The 17,940-nt window shown below is 46.6% G+C and overlaps 2 protein-coding genes across 4 annotated transcripts; both read right to left on the bottom strand.

Annotated features, from left to right (window-relative positions):
* Positions 1–101: 101 nt before the first annotated feature.
* Positions 102–7,148, bottom strand: LOC135253856 (metalloreductase STEAP2-like). Its single transcript, XM_064333667.1, has 5 exons — positions 7,003–7,148; positions 5,470–6,007; positions 4,517–5,044; positions 3,051–3,215; positions 102–2,064 (listed from the first exon to the last, which is right to left on the bottom strand). Exons 2-5 carry the CDS (start codon positions 5,968–5,970, stop codon positions 1,771–1,773), a joined length of 1,488 nt encoding a protein of 495 aa, XP_064189737.1. The 5' UTR covers positions 5,971–6,007; positions 7,003–7,148; the 3' UTR covers positions 102–1,770.
* Positions 7,149–7,201: 53 nt separating this feature from the next.
* LOC135253857 (STEAP family member 1B-like) lies at positions 7,202–17,901 on the bottom strand. Of its 3 annotated transcripts, none has more exons than XM_064333669.1 (7): positions 17,660–17,901; positions 16,729–16,902; positions 11,968–12,316; positions 10,829–10,995; positions 10,220–10,384; positions 9,627–9,890; positions 7,202–7,335 (listed from the first exon to the last, which is right to left on the bottom strand). In XM_064333669.1, the coding sequence occupies exons 2-7, from the start codon at positions 16,819–16,821 to the stop codon at positions 7,309–7,311; spliced, it is 1,065 nt and encodes a 354-aa protein (XP_064189739.1). In that variant the 5' UTR covers positions 16,822–16,902; positions 17,660–17,901; the 3' UTR covers positions 7,202–7,308. The 3 variants fall into 3 exon arrangements, with proteins under 3 accessions (XP_064189739.1, XP_064189738.1, XP_064189740.1); XM_064333668.1 differs by having other exon boundaries at positions 16,729–16,840; XM_064333670.1 differs by lacking the exon at positions 7,202–7,335 and having other exon boundaries at positions 7,747–9,890; positions 16,729–16,840.
* Positions 17,902–17,940: the final 39 nt, after the last annotated feature.

Genomic DNA, 17,940 nt, shown 5'->3' with positions numbered 1-17,940 from the left:
TGTACATGTGTGGTGTGTGTGTGTACATGCATGTGTACTTCCTGCCAAGAAACACATTTCTCCAGCATATTCAACAAGGATGAATAAATAAGCGAAGCGCATTTATTTCATTTTATTTTATTTTGTCAAGACGGACAAAAACTGGGCAGCGTCGTTAGCATGGCACGTGTGCGTTTCTTCGACGTCTTGGACAAGGAGAGGGTCACCACGAGCGACAGGGCTAAGGGACAGACTGCGACAGGTCTCATCACCACAATACACTGCATGTCTCAGCTTATGAGCGTGTGTGTGCCTGTGTGTGCCTGTGTGTCAACTGTGTCTCAACAGATCCTCTTGCGTCACTGCCAGGAAGCCGACCTTTGGGTCATTCATTACACACAACTGCCTCATTTCACACCACAGCCTTTTACCATCCAGGGGAAATCCTATTCATTTAGTAGCATTTCAAAATGTAATGTTATTTATTTTAATGGCAGGATTTTAATAGCCATTTTTGGCACACTTGCATAAAACTGCAAAAAATCACGGGCTTTTTCCTGGTTTGATATAAATGAATATAAATGGTCTGTTTAGTTCACTTTTACACACATCGTTCATGAGACACCAGGTTATTGACACGGCAGACATCACCTATTATCCCATCTTTCTGCAAGGATTTCTTTCGGTTTTATTTTATTAGTTAATAAAGCACTATGTTTGCTCGTAACTGTTTAGTAACACAGCACAGTGGCTAACGGCTAACTGCAGCTCCTCAGTAACACAGCCCTGTGGCTAACAGCTAACCGCAGCTCCTCAGTAACAGGGCACAGTGGCTAACGGCTAACTGCAGCTCCTCAGTAACATGGCATAGTGGCTAACGGCTACTTTCAGCGCCTCAGTAACACAGCACAGTGGCTAACAGCTAACCGCAGCCCCTCAGTAACCCAGCGCAGTGGCTAACGGCTAACCGCAGCTCCTCAGTAACACGGCACAGTGGCTAATGGCTAACTGCAGTGCATCAGTAACACAGCACAGTGGCTAATGGCTAACTGCAGTGCATCAGTAACACAGCACAGTGGCTAATGGCTAACTGCAGTGCATCAGTAACACAGCACAGTGGCTAACGGCTTAATGCAGCACCTTAGGAAATGAAAACTGACGGAACACCAAGCAGGGTAACACTAGAAATAGAATCTAATAGAGTACAGCTGTACCCCCCCCCCCCGCCCCCACACACACAAATATACACACACACACACACACACAGCTTCGCACATCATTTATGAAAAGGTCCACTGTACACACTGCATTTCCAGAGCAAACTGAATCATCTCCTCTACGACCGCCAACTCCTACAATAAACAACTATATATAGGCTGGAATGGGGGATGGTAACTTAGCTTTCATTGTGAGTTGCTGGGACAATTGGTCAGTTAAAGTCACATGACAGTGGAGAAGGGTCACATGACAGTGGAGGGAGGCTGTGGGTGCATGAGCAGATTGTGTAGGCAGTTATGGGGAGGTTGGGGGATAGTTGTCATATCGAGTCCCGTGATTGGTCGAGATCACGAGATTGTCGAGATCACATGATGGAGACCACCCCCCCTCCCCCCAACCCCCCCGGCGGCAGTGTTGTGGGTGGTTATGGAGGGGATGGAAGGACTGTCATATTGAGTCCTGTGATTGGTCTGTTGAGATCACATGATGTTGACCCCCCCCCACTGGCGGCAGTGTCGTGGGTGTTCATAGGAAGGTTTGTCATATCGAGTCCCGTGATTTGGTCAGCGGGGATCACATGATGGTGACCCTCTCGGGAGAGACGTGGGCGGCGGCCGAGCCCGGCCCGTCGTCACGGAGACGCTGACAGCCCTCCTCCCAGCCCCGGCGAATCCGGCGCAGCCTCTGCCCCACGCAGGGCAGGAGGAGCACCACCTTCCCCAGGATGACGGTCACCGGCAGCACCAGCGCCACCGCAAAGCTGGGCGGCAGGTAGAAGCGGTAGGACTCGGCCTGGAGCGCCCGCTTCCACCCAAACAGCAGCGTGTGGAAGGTGCCGATCAGCAGGGCGATGTAGCCCAGCGTGGACTGGGAGGGAGAAGAGAGAGGGAGAGAGAAGAGGGGGAGAAGAAAGAGGGAGGAGAGAGGGGGAGAGAGAAGAGAGGAGGAGGGAGAGTGGGAAAGAGAAGATAGGGGGAGAAAGGGAGAGAGAAGATAGGAGGAGGGAGAGAGGGAAAGAATGGGAAGGAGAAGAGAGGGGGAGAAAGGGAGAGAGAGAGGGAAAGAGAAGAGAGGGGGAGAAAGGGAGAGGGAGAAAGGGAGGGAGAAGAGAGAGGGAAAGAGAAGAGAGGGGAGAAGAAAGAGGGAGGAGAGAGGGGGAGAAAGGGAGAGAGAAGAGAGGGGGAGGAGAGAGGGGGAGAAAGGGAGGGAGAAGAGAGGAGGAGAGAGTGGGAAAGAGAAGAGAGGGGGAGAACGAGAGAGAGAAGAGAGGGGGGAAAAGGGAGGGAGAAGAGAGGGGGAGTGAGAGACAGTCAGAAAAAGGGAGGGAAAGCTAGATAGATAGTCAGAAAGACTCAGTCTCATAAGGTGCGGGTGCCACCTGTTTTAAGGTGCGGATGCCAGCGAGGAGTTTGGGTCCCACCTGTTTTAAGGTGCAGGTCCCGCCTGTTCTAAGGTGCGGGTCCCGCCTGTTTTAAGGTGCGGATGCCAGCGAGGAGTTTGGGTCCCACCTGTTTTAAGGTGCAGGTCCCGCCTGTTCTAAGGTGCGGGTCCCGCCTGTTTTAAGGTGCAGGTCCCGCCTGTTTTAAGGTGCAGGTCCCGCCTGTTTTAAGGTGCGGGTCCCGCCTGTTTTAAGGTGCAGGTCCCGCCTGTTTTAAGGTGCAGGTCCCGCCTGTTTTAAGGTGCAGGTCCCGCCTGTTTTAAGGTGCGGGTCCCGCCTGTTTTAAGGTGCAGGTCCCGCCTGTTTTAAGGTGCAGGTCCCGCCTGTTCTAAGGTGCGGGTCCCGCCTGTTTTAAGGAGCGAGTGCCGCAGGGGCATTTGGGTTAAGGTGCGGGTGTTGCCGGGGCATTTCTCACCTGAATGAAGCTGAACTCCCGCCAGTTGAGGGCACTGTTGACAGAGGGGATGGAGGTCACGGCCAGCAGGGACAGCAGCCCCAGGCTCATGATGCCGAAGGACAGGTACATCTCCACCCTCCACACCTCCTCCTCATTCCACGAGCTCTCCACATCCGCACGCACCTGGGGGGGCAGGGGAAGCACAAATAACACACACACACAGACACACGCACACAGACACACGCGCACACGCACACAGACACACACACACGCACACACATACACACAGACACACGCACACAGACACACACACACACACACACACGCACACACATACACACAGACACACGCGCACACGCACACAGACACACACACACACGCACACACATACACACGCACGCAGACACACACAATATTGACTTATTTCACATTCCAGGTGTTTGCTTCTACCTCTAAAACCGCAGTACCCGAGTCTTCATATACGAACGGCTGATGTCCCCTTTAGGTGGGTAGGTGGGTGTGGAACATGGGCTGGATTGTGTGTGTGTGTGTGTGGGGGGGGGGGGCGTACAGCTGTGTCACTCTGTCCCTGAAGCTGCATGACTCAAATGTGGGTCATCAACCAGAATAGAACAACATGCACCGGAGAGCAGGAGTCAAAGGAACTCAAATAATACATTTTAAAAAAGAATAAAGGCAAAGGCTGTAAACATCCCAATAAAAATCTAAAACTCACTTTGATTTTAGTAGCTATGTTCATCTGAATGCCCCTTTCTTAGTGAACAGCATCTTCTACTGACTAACAACCTGTGAATACCTTTGGCTAGAAAAGTTTTATAATATTTATTATTATTATTATTATTATCAATAATCAAACATACAACACATCATCCAAAATCACACGCATTAATGTGAAGTTAGTCCACCCTTTGCTGCTAAAACAACCTCCAGGTAGAGAGGTTGGGTACCGATTGGGCGATTAGGCCTGGCTCACAGCTGGCTTAACCAATTGATCCCAGAATGGTTGGATCAGGTCAGTCAAGTTCTTCCACAACATTCTCTCTAAAACCATTTGAACATGGAGCTCAGGGGCACTGTCATGCTGAAACAGGGAAGGGCCTTCCCCAAACTGTTTGGGATGCACAGAATCATCTAGAATGTCATTGTATGCTATAGAATTAAGATTTCCCTTCAGTGGAACTAAGTGGCCTAGCCCAAATCATGAAATCCAAGGGTTGCCCAGATACGTTTGTCCATATATTGTATTTCTAATATGTCGATATATTGCAATCTAGTCCACTCTAATGTATTTCCCCAAACTAAAGCCAGACAGTGGAAGTGGAAGGCTAAACATGGCTGGCCCATCAACGTCCTACCTACCTACCTCCAGGTCCAAGAATAATAAAACGGAAAATAGGCCAGTCCATAAAAATGGCACTGACAGCCCCCCTCCCCCCCAAACCCGCTCAGGTGGGACGGGGTACCTGCTGGAAGGCCGTGTTGAGGACCAGGTACCTCTCTGACCTCCTCAGGGGCAGGCAGAGGCTGTAGAGCACGTGGACGCCAGCGAAGAAGAAGCTGAGGAGGCCGAACTGCTTGCGGCACTGCAGCCAGTCCTCCAGCCACCGGGGGAAGCGGCGGTACTTGGTCCCGTAGTGCAGCTGGTGGGCGGCCGCCAGCAGGCCGGCCAGGTACACCAGGGCCAGCAGGGTGATGGACACCACCGGCAGGGTCTTGTTGACGATCTCCACGGGGATCTTGTAGAAGTCGCTCTGCTGATTCCGCACGTAGGGGTGGACGATGTCGCGGACGAAGGAGTAGACGAAGAAGAGGATGGACAGGCCGACGGCCACCAGGACGGGGCCCTTCCAGGGGGTGAAGAGGTGCAGGGGCATGTTTTCGATCTCTCGCGCCGAACACAGCGTCCCCATGTCCACCGGGACGAAGTTCAGCTGCCGGGCCAGCTCCATAACCTGCTGCCGGGCCTCCACCGAGTTACCGCACACATACACCTGGAGACAGGTAAGAGTTACCACACACATACACCTGGAGACAGGTAAGAGTTACCGCACACATACACCTGGAGATAGGTAAGAGTTACCACACACATACACCTGGAGACAGGTAAGAGTTACCACACACACACCTGGAGACAGGTAAGGAGCATAACTGCACACGCCTCCACCGAGCGTACGACTGCACACACACCTGGAGACAGGTAAGAGTTACCGCACACATACACCTGGAGACAGGTAAGAGTTACCACACACATACACCTGGAGATAGGTAAGAGTAACTGCACAAACACTAACATACTCCCCTCTTTATTTCTCTCTCCCTCGCTCGCTCCCTCCCCCTCTCTTGTTTTCCCTCCCTCCCCCCCTCTCTCTCCCTCTCTCGTTCTCCCTCCCTCCCTCTTTCTCCCTCTCTCCCGTACCTGTCGGCTGGCGTCCATAGGGGCGGACTGCATGGCCCAGGCGGAGATGACGTTGAAGGCCTTGACCACGCGCGAGTCCGGGAAGAGCGATGCCAGGTGCTCGGCGTTGGATTCCGGGTACTGGTTCATGCGCCCGTTGTTGCTGACGTCCACCAGCACCTTCCCGGCCAGCAAGCGCCTGAGCCCCCACAGCGAGGCGTAGTGCTCCCGGCGCACGGCCAGGACGACCACGCCCGCCTTCCCCACCGCGTCCTCCTGATTGGTCACGTCCACCACATGCGGGAAGCGGTCGGCTGCGCGCTTGGGCTGCCGGCTGCCCACCGCCACGCGGTACCCGCAGCGCAGGAGGCGGAGCGTCAGGCACCGGGAGAAGTCGCCCGAGCCGATGACCGCCACGCAGGGCCTTCCGGAAGCTTCCTTCAGGCCGTTCTTCTCCAGGCTGGGCAGGAAGGTCTCCTTGGCGTTAAGGGGGCTGTTGCCCATCATAGAAATGGTGTCCATTTTCAAGCCCTCTGCGTCACTGGTGCCCTCTGGTGGTCTTAGGGTAGAACAACAGATACAATCATTATCATCATCATATTGATTTTTTTTTTTATTGTTATTTATAATAGTAAAATTATTATCCTCAAAAGTCACACACATTAACGGATCTTAATGACAAAGCAAAAACAATTACAGCCTACTACAACGGACAAAAACATAAAAAATAATAATACTAATTGTAATATAGAGACAGAATATCAGCCAAAACTAAAACGTGCATGTCCTGCACTTCTTAACTCTTCAATTAATAGTTTACCTGGGCATTGCTCCCAATTCACGCTGTTGTCATTTTAATGAATTAATTTGTTTGTTTATTCATTCATTCATTCATTCATTCATTCATTCATTCATTCATTCAATTATCCGATAACAAACGAGCCATTTCGTCAGTTTCGGAATAATAGGAAGCATGGCGCTTCAATCCCTCATGACATTGTAGCTCTCGGTCAATAAATAAATAAATAAATAAACGAGAAAAAACAACAGGCTGGAGTCCTTTAAGGTCTAAGGTCTTTTAGGGGCATGCCAATCACAATATTTATGCTCGAAATGCTTCCGAATCACAGTATTGCAGCAAGATTAGACTGCATGCACATGTATGATATTTAATCTCAAAATATTCCAGCTCTCTAACCTGTTACTGGAGGCGCGCTACAGAGCCTAAAACTGCGCCCGGGAGACCAATTCTCAATTCCTCTTCTAAATAAACCATTAGGCCAACTGAATGCATTTTACATGCCGATCTGTCGACCTTTAATAGACTACTCGTGGTTTTGATATGAAAGAGCCGCAACGAATGTTAATAATGCTAGCTAGCAGGGAGAGGTAAAAATAAAACAAATCGACAAGAGCACGTAATACCAATTTGCTGGATGCGGGATTCTATTAGACGTATTTGCTGTACAGCTAAATATATACGTGGAGTTACGTTTATTGTTGTTGTTTATTTATTTCTTTTTTAAATGACATGACAAGGATGCGCGGGCTTACCTTGCATATGCTGCGTGTGGACAGTGGAGCTCAGATTCCTCTCTTCCGCTCTTCCTCCGCCCGATTTAGCCCTGGCAAGGGCGTTTCGCGCACAGAGACTGAACGGTTCGTGGGCTCAGGCGGCGCACGTTCGGCGGTTTCCCCGCGCCCGACTAGAAGGGAATCTGCGCGCAATGGCAACGTAGATGTCACTCAGGACGCAGAACCATCCCTCCGCAGTGCTGCCGTACACGTCACTCGGCGCGCGGCCGGTGAGGCAAGTCTGTTTCTTGAACTCCACCGGCGGTCAACAGTGAATCATTCAGGCTAAAGGGATGTATTTCGCGTAAAAAGCTAAATAGAGGTCAAAATAAAAGGAAGTATCGTAAACTGCTAGAGGTTAAAAACAGAGCGATTAATTTAAAGTTATAAATATTGCCACATATTGGGTGGGGGGGGGGGGGGGTATGACATGGAGGAAATCATAGGCTATTAATCTGGGGGCCCTGAAAAAATGGTTGAAAACCAAGACTGCTACTAGTAAAAACACGACACACACATTAGAAGCATTCCAAGACGTTGTTTGATTTAAAAGCATATATTTGTTCAATGTGAGCCACGAACATATCAGTTTATAGTCATGAATATGACTCCCTGGTATGCTGTCCTTTTAATATAAAAATAAGGCCAGTTCGATGTGGGCTAATTCCAGTAGAGTCGCGTCGCCACAGCAAACAGCTGTGAACCAATGAACATAGGCTGGGATTGCACAATACCAAGACTTTTTATTTCTATTTTTTCACAAAAGGTTTGGCAGTACAGAAATGACAAAACTAACTTGCAAAACAGCCTGTGAACATAAAAAAATGAAATGTTTACATTTTGTTTCAAGTAAAAGACTAAAGCTAATTGAAACTAGAGCCTATAAATATGCCATAACCTGTCATGTTTGAGCGCTGTGTAACAATGCAAAGCAGCAGATCCCACGCTTGTGGTGGAGCTTTTACTGAATAGTTCTAACTGATCGGAAGTCCTGAAATGCGAACATGGAAAATGCGTGAATATGTATTATGCATATTATCACATGCATCATCATGATGTGTAAAAATAGTAGCCTTCACGGCCCTAAAATGGGAGCTAATCACCCAACAGACACTAATAGCATCTAATCGAGAACAATTAACAGCTTGTTAAAAAGACAGAGGTTTGCGATCATGGTTTGTATAAATCCAGAACACACAGTGTCCCCCTGGACACAATATGAGGACTGCTGCCCTGGATCATTTTATTTCTCCGTGTTTCAAAAATTTTTTTTTTTCAACCTCCCCCGTCATTCTCCCAGCCATGGGAAAACAACAAGGAAGCAGATTAAATATAAACACGTGACTTTAGAATGTTAAGGTGGCTGCTGTAGCCTGGAAACGGAATGCATACAGTTGTAATACAACAGAACTATGTCTGTAATAATTTTTTTTTTTTTTTTTAACAGAAGGGAACAAAGAGCAGTGTGTTCGAGTTCTCGTTTTTTTTTTTTTTGTCAGCATCTAAGAAAACAAAATGTGTGTGCAGTTCATATTTACTTTTGGAAAATAATATGTTTGCCCTTTACAACCAACTCTGGCTGATATTCCTACTAACACTGCAGGATTCCTGCCATTGGTAATGTGAACTAAGAAGTTCTTAGTTTTTAGAATATATTTGAGAAAAAACTTCAGTACATACACATGGAAAATCACTGGCATATAAACTAAAAGTAGCCCCAAATTTGACCAATAAGGGACACCTGCAAAGCATTCAATCGATGAAGAACAATTCTAGTGCATTACTTAATCATTCTTAAATACTTCCATCCATTACATTTCACTCTCAGAAACGTTAAACAGGGAAATCTCAGACCGAAAGTACAGCTCCTACAACACCATTTTTAACTGGCAATGCTGTAATTTTCTCAATATAGCAAACAGCAATAACTGAAGGATACATTTCCCTTAAACTCTAACTCCACTGGATGAAGTGAGTCATGCCCAGAATTCAGGAGATCTGTAAGTTAAGTTAGCATCTTTTCTGCGATGTTGGGTCTTATCACCAAAATACAGATGGGCATATACAGTAGGTTGCTTAAATACAGGTATAACAGCCACAGATATTAAACAAGTGTGTGGAAATTAAGTAGTCCCAGCCTCTACTTAACAACCACCACAAGTGCAATATCTTTATATAACAATTACATATAAGTTAATTAAAAATAAAAACTGGAAAAAAACATGACACAATGTAATAAGATACAGCATCTGACAAATACCTAAAATAATATTTTAAATGATATATTTTACATTTTAATATATTACTACATATTTAATTAATATTTAAATTAATTTAAAAATCTTAATTTATATTTAAAATAAGACATGTTCTGGGAGGGAATTCTTCACAGCCGAACACAGAGTGTACAATCAAGTTCACTGAGCACATTTTACACTCAAAGCTAACCTTTTACGCACTGTGGACTTATATAAAATCTGGTTCTTTTTGAGTTCAGTTAACATTAAATAATGGTGGTGAGTGTTCAATAGCGGGTGTGTGTTCATTCTGAAGTACCCCAGTGCATTGTGGGGGGACTGATGATGCCCAGTTTATGGCTCTACCTGCTTCGCTGGCCCTCCCTGGCGGGGAGGGAGGGGAAGGGGGCGTGGCCTCTCCCAGCCACGTCGAATCCGCCCCAGCTTCCTGTCCACACATGGCAACAGCAACGCCCCCTTTGCCAGGAGCACCACCCCTGGCAACAGTGAGGCCAGGATGAAGGAGGGAGGGGTGTACCACACAAAATGCTTTGGCTCCACCCACTTCCTCCAGCCGTACACCAGGGCGTGGGCCGTGGCCAGAAGCAGGGCACTGTATCCCAGACTCCTCTGCGGGAGACGGAACACAGCCGACCAATCAGAACTTACTTTGTCGGACATTCCATAAGGGACTGAAATCAGTATACTGATTGGTTTCTGTTGGATTCTATCAAGCAATCAGTCAATCAGAGAAGATCCATCTTCTATAGAGCAGAGCTATAGAATCTGACAGTAATTTGTATGTACGTGTCTGTGTGTGCAGGTGTTTGCATGTGTGTGTTTGTGTGTGCATCTGAGTTAGTGTGTGTCTCTCTAGTTAAAAGCATCTGCTGTACACAAAAGCAGAAGAGCAGAGAGAGATGACTGAGGCGGCTAGGTGTGTACAGGTGTGGGGTTACCTGGACGCACTGGAACTCCCTCCAGTTGAGGGCGTCACTGACGGATGGAAGGGAGGAGATGGCCACCAGTGCCAGAGCGGCCAATCCCAGAATACCCAGCGACACGTAAATCTCCATGCGCCACACGTCGTCCTCCACCCAGGCGTCGGCTTTGTCCTGCTTCACCTGTGGATTTCACTGAATATCATGGAATATTCCATCACAGCCAATCAACAGTTAGGAGATACAGCAGTAGCCAGTCAGTAGTCAGTAATTCTATAATGCCTACACACTAAAATCTGGGTTTTGAGTTCCAGCACGACTGCTGTTTTTTCCCCCACCTGTTATTTAATGTATTTATTAATGCAACAGGTTAGCCAGAAACCAGCAGTACTGCTGGCTAATTATAAAAGAAGATAAACTACCAGCTGATTGGCAGTTATAGTACATGCTGATTAATCACTGCCAGCTGATTGGATGTTACACTACTTGCTAATTCATCACTACTTGCTTATTGGCTATTACAGCACTTTCTCATTAATTACTACCAGCTGATTGGCTGTTTTGATACTTGTTGATTAAACATGACCCCCTGATTGGCTGCTACAGTTCCTGCTGATTGGCTCCCACCTGCTGATAGGCCCAGTTGAGCAGCTTGTATCTGTAGGACCTCCTCATTGGGTAGCAGAGGCTGTAGATGGCGTGTAGTGAGGCCAGGAAGAAGGCGATCAGGCCCAGCTGTTTCCTCATGGACAGCCACCTGTCCAACCACCCTGGGAAACGGCTGTACTTAGTGCCTATGGGGACACAAACAGGAAGTGGCTTACACGCATCACAACCTGCTTTATGAGGTCAGTTCCATTCCAACCACAATGTTCACTCGGCTGCAAAAGCATTGCCCCCAGCTAGCAAAAAAAAAAACATTCTTACAATGTTACTGGAATGTTTTGTCAATACTTTAACCCTTACTTTGTCCATCCATTATCTCAACCACTTATCCCTGGTCAGAGTCACAGAGGGCTGGAACCTATCCCAGCATGCATCGGGCAAGAGGCAGGTATACACCTGGTACAGGTTGCCAATCCATCACAGGGTACACAAACCATTCACTCACACCTAAGGTGTGTTCCAAATGCTTATTTTCTCTCTTTTCCTTGTCTCTTTTCCTAGTATGGATTCCAGATTCCAGACTTCAATTTAATGTATTTTTTGACCCGTTTGACCTTCCATACTAGGAAAGGAGGGAAGGACGGGAAGCAAGGAGTTAAAAAAAATAAGCAGTTGGAATGCACCCCTTGAGTCATTAGAGTCTCCAAGTAGCCCTTGCACCGTGTGAGGAAACCCACACAGTCACGTGGAGAACATGCGAACCGAAAGGCTCCAGCCGAATTTCAAACACAGGACCTTCTTTCTGTGAGGTGAAAGCGCAATCCACTGCACCACCCTGTTGCCCGCCCACACTTCATGCCAGTAAAAACTGGAAAACACTCCTGCAGACCTCTGAGGATGTTCAACAAGAACACGTTACCAAGAATGACTAATTGTGTTGCTTCACATCTAAATTTATAAAATGTGATTGCAGGAAGTGCACTGAAACAAATTCCTTTACAACTGGAGGTACAGTGGAAATAATTGTGCTGTGTTTTGTTGTATGAACTGTAGTGTAGGACTTTGCATGTTCCTTGTGTGACCCCACCCCCATGCCCCCCCTACCCTCCCCTGCCCCCCAATCCCTCGCCCCCCCGACCCCCCATGCCCCCCCCCCCCACCTCGATGGAGCTGCAGTCCCGCAGCCAGCACCCCCGGCAGGTACACCAGCGCCAGCAGGTTGATGGAGCTCCAGGGCAGGGTCTTGTTCATCACCAGAATGGGGATCCTGTAGCACTCGTTCCGCCCCTGGGACACGTAGGGGTGCAGGACGTCCCTCAGGAGGGTGTAGAGGAAGGCGGCCCCCGCCACCGAGGCCGCCAGCTTCAGCGGCAGCCGCCACCGCGGGAACAGCGGCATGCCTCGCAGCCGGACCCCGGCGGGGAACTCAAAGTCCTCCACCGGGAAGGGCGTCAGCAGGGGGAGCCGGTGAGCCCCGTTACACAGAGCCTCCACTCTGCCCTCAGGGACCTAAGAGGAAGAGAGCGCAGGGAGAACAGACCAGGCAGTTAATCAGCTAATTTGCGCAAACTAACACCGTATGAAGATAGACCAGGAAGCTATCATCTGATTCACGCTAACAATTAATGGAGATAGACCAGGAAGCTAACCTCTGATTTACACTAACACCGTATGGAGATATAGACCAGGAAGCTAACCTCTGATTTACGCTAACACTGCATGGAGATATACCAGGAAGCACTCATCTGATTTCTGCTAAATAATGCACTTGCAAACATGATATGGTTTCAACTTTTCAAACGAACAATATTAAAAGGCGTCTTTTAGCATGTAGTGGCGCACATACATAGGCATGTGCATACACACACAAGCATGCACACACACACACATACACACACACGCACACACACACAGCCACACCCACACACACGCTCACACACACGTTCACACACACACACACACACACAAACACACACACATGCACACACACACAGCCACACACACACACACACACACGCTCACACACACACACACACACACATATACACACACACACACACACACATATACACACACACAGAGCTACACTACGGTGTCAGCGCGTGAGGCCAGCTCAGCAGTCAGCCACAGTTTCCATTTGGGGTCGTAACTAACGCCATTTTCAGAGCCTCGCTGAGGGCCAACAGAAACCTTTCCCTCGGTTCCCTCAGCTCAGCTTTCAAATGCATATTTACTCTCCAGAAATGTTTACCCAGAGGTCCTTCAGACCTATTTAACTCCTGACTCATGTGTTTGCCGGCTGGGTGGCGGTGTAGCATAATGTTCAGGAACTGGGCTTTTCACGTAAAGGTTGCAGGTTCCATTTCCAGGTACCCTCGATCTGTATTTAATGTACACTGCTTCAGTATATCCAGCTGTGTAAATGGATACTATGTAAAAAATAATAACAATAATTTTAAAGCAAAGGGCTGCGTAATTCACTCTGGATAAGAGCGTCCGCTAAATGCCTGTATCGTAAATGTAACACTCTTCAGTGAAAAGTGTGAATTACCCAAGTGTGGTCCACATAAGCATCTGCCTGCAACTATTCTGTGTTTATGCTATTTGGCTAAAAATGAGTGTTTACTGTATTTCTGCAGCTATAGCAGAGAGGCCACAACCCCAGTGCAAAATTACAGCCTGTGCAGCATTTGCATGATTGCTGCCTTCCCCACACTCTACCACTTGGAAGCGTGCTCACCCAGAAGGAAGTCTAAAGCCGCGTTTCCACCAAAATTACCCGGAACTTTCAGTCCCAGGAACTACTTTACCAGGAACTAAAAGGTTCCTTCAGCCAATGGTTGTCTGCGTTTCCACCGGGGTCTAAAGTACCGCGAAGATTAGGCAAATTAGCCCACTGACGTTGTCGTCGGTCCATCTGTCATATGATTTCTTCTGTAACCCCATACTACCACCGAAGTAGCCTACATTATTTTCTAATAACCGGGACAGCCCGGAGGGGTTTATTCCACTTATATACAACGGGTTACCAACAATGACTATATATGGTTACTTTTGTATTTATTGATTTTCATATCCTCTCAAACACATTCATTAACAGCAGAAAACATGCACACGTTGTAAACAATTTGCTGTTTTATTACTTTCTCGTCGTCAATTCCATATAGGCTAATCGCAAAATGACAAGAATAGAACGAAAACTCGGACTTGCGTGAAAATGTAAATTAGTAGTGGTACAGCCACCGTTTGCTTTCCTTCGAAGTTACTGCTAGCCGAGCAGCGAAGTGTGCCCTCCAGATGCGAACCATGCACCATAAATGAGTCCATAGTCTTCCTGGTCTTTTCGTGGAATTGAAAAATGGCAGTAAAATTGAGTAAAATTACGGCAGTCTGAAAAAGCTAAAGGGAAGATTACTAGAATTAACCTGTTATTTTACCCGGATAAAAAGTGCGGAAGGTGATTTCCAGTTTGCTTGTACTGTATTACTAATGTTAATTATGCAGAACTACCGCATACCTCATACCTCACATAACTGTATCAAACGTTTTGAGTCAATTACAACGGGCTAACAAAGAAAATCCGGAAGAAAATATTCAGCAACCGAATTAATCCGTTTTAATGTTTTGGTAGCCTACGTAATATGCTGTCCCAGCACGAATGCTTAGCATTTTATAAAACGAATACTAAAGCAAGAAAAGAACAGAAGAGCACATGTTATAATTCCAAGACGTTGACAGGCTATAACCAAAAGTAGGCTACTGCGCCGCATAACATACAAGTTTGATTTGAAGTTATTATGAAAATAAATTGGTTTTCCGCTGCATATTTTCAAACATGGCAGGTAATGGCGGAAAATAAATACAACACAAATGCTACGAGTACTCGACCAATCAGAAATGTTCAGCGCTGCAAGCTCCACCCAAAAGGTTCCTGTACTTTCAGAAAGTACTACCCCCCGAGCAGGAACGTTTTGTGGGGTAAAACAAAGCCCCCAGAACTAAATTTAGACCCTAGTTCCTGCGGTGGAAACGCACTGAGTTCCTCAAAAGGTTCCTAGTTCCGGGGTATAGTTCCTGCGGTGGAAACGCGGCTTAAGTGACCGGTATGTGTGTGTGTGTGTGTGTGTGTGTGTGTGCCCTGCGATAAACTGGTGGCCTGTCCAGGGTGTATTCCTGCCTCTTGCCTGGTGCACACTGGGATAGGCTCCAGGAACCCCCCCCCCATTACATTACATTACATCACATCACATTTATTTAGCAGACGCTTTTATCCACAGCGACGTACAAAAGTGCATATCGTGGTCACTGGACAACTACAAAACACAGGTTCCATAAGGTACAATATCGCCCCCCCTCATAACCCTGAGCAGGAGTAAGCAGGGATAGACAATGGATGGATGGACCTCTGTTATAGTATTACTGATTAGTACTGGGCAGTTTCTTTCTTCCCCTGACTCGCTCTCGCTCTCAGCCTGTCTGTTTATCTGGGTGTGCTCTTTCTCTCTCTCTCTCTCTCTCTCTCTTGAATCAGTTCAGTTCATTGTGCTTCACTGGCGTGAAATACACATATGCATAGTGCCAACACAAACACAAGGAACATACAAAACAAGTAGCGTGACAGTGCACGTACAACATGAACAGTAGTTATTACTTCTCAAGTTACAATAAGAGTTCAAATAAAAATCATAATAATAGTATTTTGATAGTGCAAATTAAAATAATAAATAGGTTTTGTGATTATTTATCAATGACTCTCTCTCTCTCTCTCTCTTTGTGGTGTAGGGATGCAGAGGTGCACTGCTGTGCCTTGTTTACATGTCACACAGGCGCGTTTGCACAGGGGAGGGTGTGGGTCATCTCTATCCCAGCAGTCCATGGGGCCGCGGCGTACTTTAACCCGAAAGCGTGTCCTGAGCTAACACCGCCTGGCTGAAATATGTTCGTCCACCGCGCCACAAAAACGCTGCGCGCTGGAAATAGTTTATTTAAAAGTTTATTTAAAAGTTTATTTAACAGGAAAGTTCCCACAGAACATCGCGGCCACTGTACTAATTCCTGGACTGAATGTCAGTTTGTTTCCTGAACCGGCTGAAATGGAGAACTGACTGAGGCTGAAATGTAAACAAACGGCCTCGAGCCCGCCTCTAAGCTCGGATCATAACACAGGACATTTCCCAGCGATGCCTCTTACCCAACCTACGTTTGGTACATCGGCCCCGCGATGGCAAAAGTCACGGTGTCATTCTGTCCAGGAGTGATGTCAGGTTAAAATGTAATTAAGCGTGAGGACGGCTGCTGTTCTTTTTGGCTCAACAGGAGTGACGCATACCATTTCATAAAAGCATCCTAAAGAAAACATGTCCGATTGATAGGAGTGCAACAAGAGTTCTTCTGTACGTGATACCGCACAATGGCGCTGCCAGTAGAGCATGCTGGGAATGCTTTTGGGCTTGGAGCCACAAGATTGCAGGTATAATGCTCAGATATTTGGGATTAAAAACTGAAGCATGAACAAACACTCGAGAAGTCTACAAGGAACTGAGCTAAACGACACCCTTGAGTAAAGCTGTATCCTCACTTTTTGGTGTGGGAATTCCATTAGCATTTCAGGGCTGACACCATTGCTCATATTAATCAGATGAAACCACTTGTGCTTCTCCTATAATGTAAACTCATAAGAGCTACTGCTAAATTAATGTAATGTAATGCGATGTAAATTGACGTGACATAATGTGATGCAATATAGTTTGATGTGATGTAAAGTGATGCAATGTGATGTGATGTGATGTAAAGTGAGGCAATGTGATGTGATGTCATAAAATTCAACGTGATGTAATGTGATGTGATCTCATGTGATGTCACATAATGCAATGTAATGTAATATGATGTGATCTGGTGTGATGTGATGTAAGCTACAGTACCTCCTGTCCCACATGGAGCTGGTTCCCTGTGGCCACTTCATTCAGCTGCAGCCAGTGAGGATCACACTGCTCTTCCTCTGGATCTCTCTCCATAGCCTCTGGGATTAAAGTCCTTCAGCGCAATTACAGGAAAAACACAGGTGTGGCATTATGGAACCTGTCGTATTACTGGGCCTGAATTTCACAAAGAAGATAACTATTAATGCCACTGCAATAAATAAACAAATAACATTTAATGTCAACAAAACACTATTTCACTTATTATTATTATTATTATTATTATTATTATTATTATAAAGTAGGAGCAGTATCTGTTGTAGTAGCCACAGCAAAACCGCAGAGCCGGTAGTTGAATCAGTAACATTAGTAAGAATCATACCAGCAGCGGAAGTACAAGTAGTACAGGGAATATTATTATCTTCGTTTTTCAAAAAAAATCATTTCCGATAGGTTTAATTTATTCTGGGCTCTGAAGCTTAATACATAGGCCTTATTAAATTCTAGACGCGTCATCATCTTGGGGACCCAGCAAAGGATTCAAATGACTGACTACGTTTTAATTCCTCGGGGAATTAATGCATTAATCCGCGAGGAATTTACCGTCACAGTTTCTGGTTCCCACAGTTCTACTACCGCATTTGTGCATTAGTAGTACAGTATGTGCCACAGTCTTCAGATTTCCGTTTTGGAAAAGTACTCTGTACAGGACCACCAGTGGCCGCTGGTATTAAAAAAATACATCGTTCAAAGACACACAAGGTCGATTCACGATCAAACACACGTGAAATGTGCCACGGCACAACACGTTTAAATGTCACATCTAACGTAGACACATCTGCGATATAAAATTAAACAGAATTCTTGCTCCAGACGCAACATTACCTATTTGTTCACGTGGCTCTAACTTTATAAGTTTGCGGGCATGACTTACGGTAAGTACAGCTCATCGGAGCAAACATCATTGCGATGTCCGAAATAAGACCAACGTCCAATGACTCAGTAAGACCATGAAGAGGAAGCATAAAACGTTGAGGAAAGAGGAAAATAACGTTATAATCCGCCTACGATTGACACTAACAGAGTGAGTCTCTAACTACACTGATTGTGTCACACTTCTTAACTATTGGCAACCCCACGCAAAAAAATCCGTGTAAATCACTACTTTAACTTTGTGGCCCGCCCAGATTTTATAAAAGCTCCGCCCGTATGTAA

The sequence above is a fragment of the Anguilla rostrata genome, chromosome 4 (genome assembly GCF_018555375.3).
Source record: "Anguilla rostrata isolate EN2019 chromosome 4, ASM1855537v3, whole genome shotgun sequence".
Lineage (NCBI taxonomy): Eukaryota > Metazoa > Chordata > Actinopteri > Anguilliformes > Anguillidae > Anguilla > Anguilla rostrata.
This window is presented reverse-complemented; position numbering and strand designations above follow the sequence as displayed.

Bases quoted from the DNA above. Each gene is read 5' to 3' on its own strand.
- LOC135253856 (XM_064333667.1), bottom strand. From the start codon at position 5,970: ATGGACACCATTTCTATGATGGGCAACAGCCCCCTTAACGCCAAGGAG. The intron at 5,045-5,469 runs GTACGGGAGAGA...ACCTGTCTCCAG, and splicing joins CTATGGACGCCAGCCGACAG to GTGTATGTGTGCGGTAACTC. The intron at 2,065-3,050 runs GTGAGAAATGCC...TCTCCCTCCCAG, and splicing joins GGGAGTTCAGCTTCATTCAG to TCCACGCTGGGCTACATCGC.
- LOC135253857 (XM_064333669.1), bottom strand. From the start codon at position 16,821: ATGGAGAGAGATCCAGAGGAAGAGCAGTGTGATCCTCACTGGCTGCAG. The intron at 10,385-10,828 runs GTGGGAGCCAAT...TGAAATCCACAG, and splicing joins TCAACTGGGCCTATCAGCAG to GTGAAGCAGGACAAAGCCGA. The intron at 7,336-9,626 runs GTAGAGCCATAA...ACCTCTATTTAG, and splicing joins AGGGAGGGCCAGCGAAGCAG to CTTTTTACGCGAAATACATC.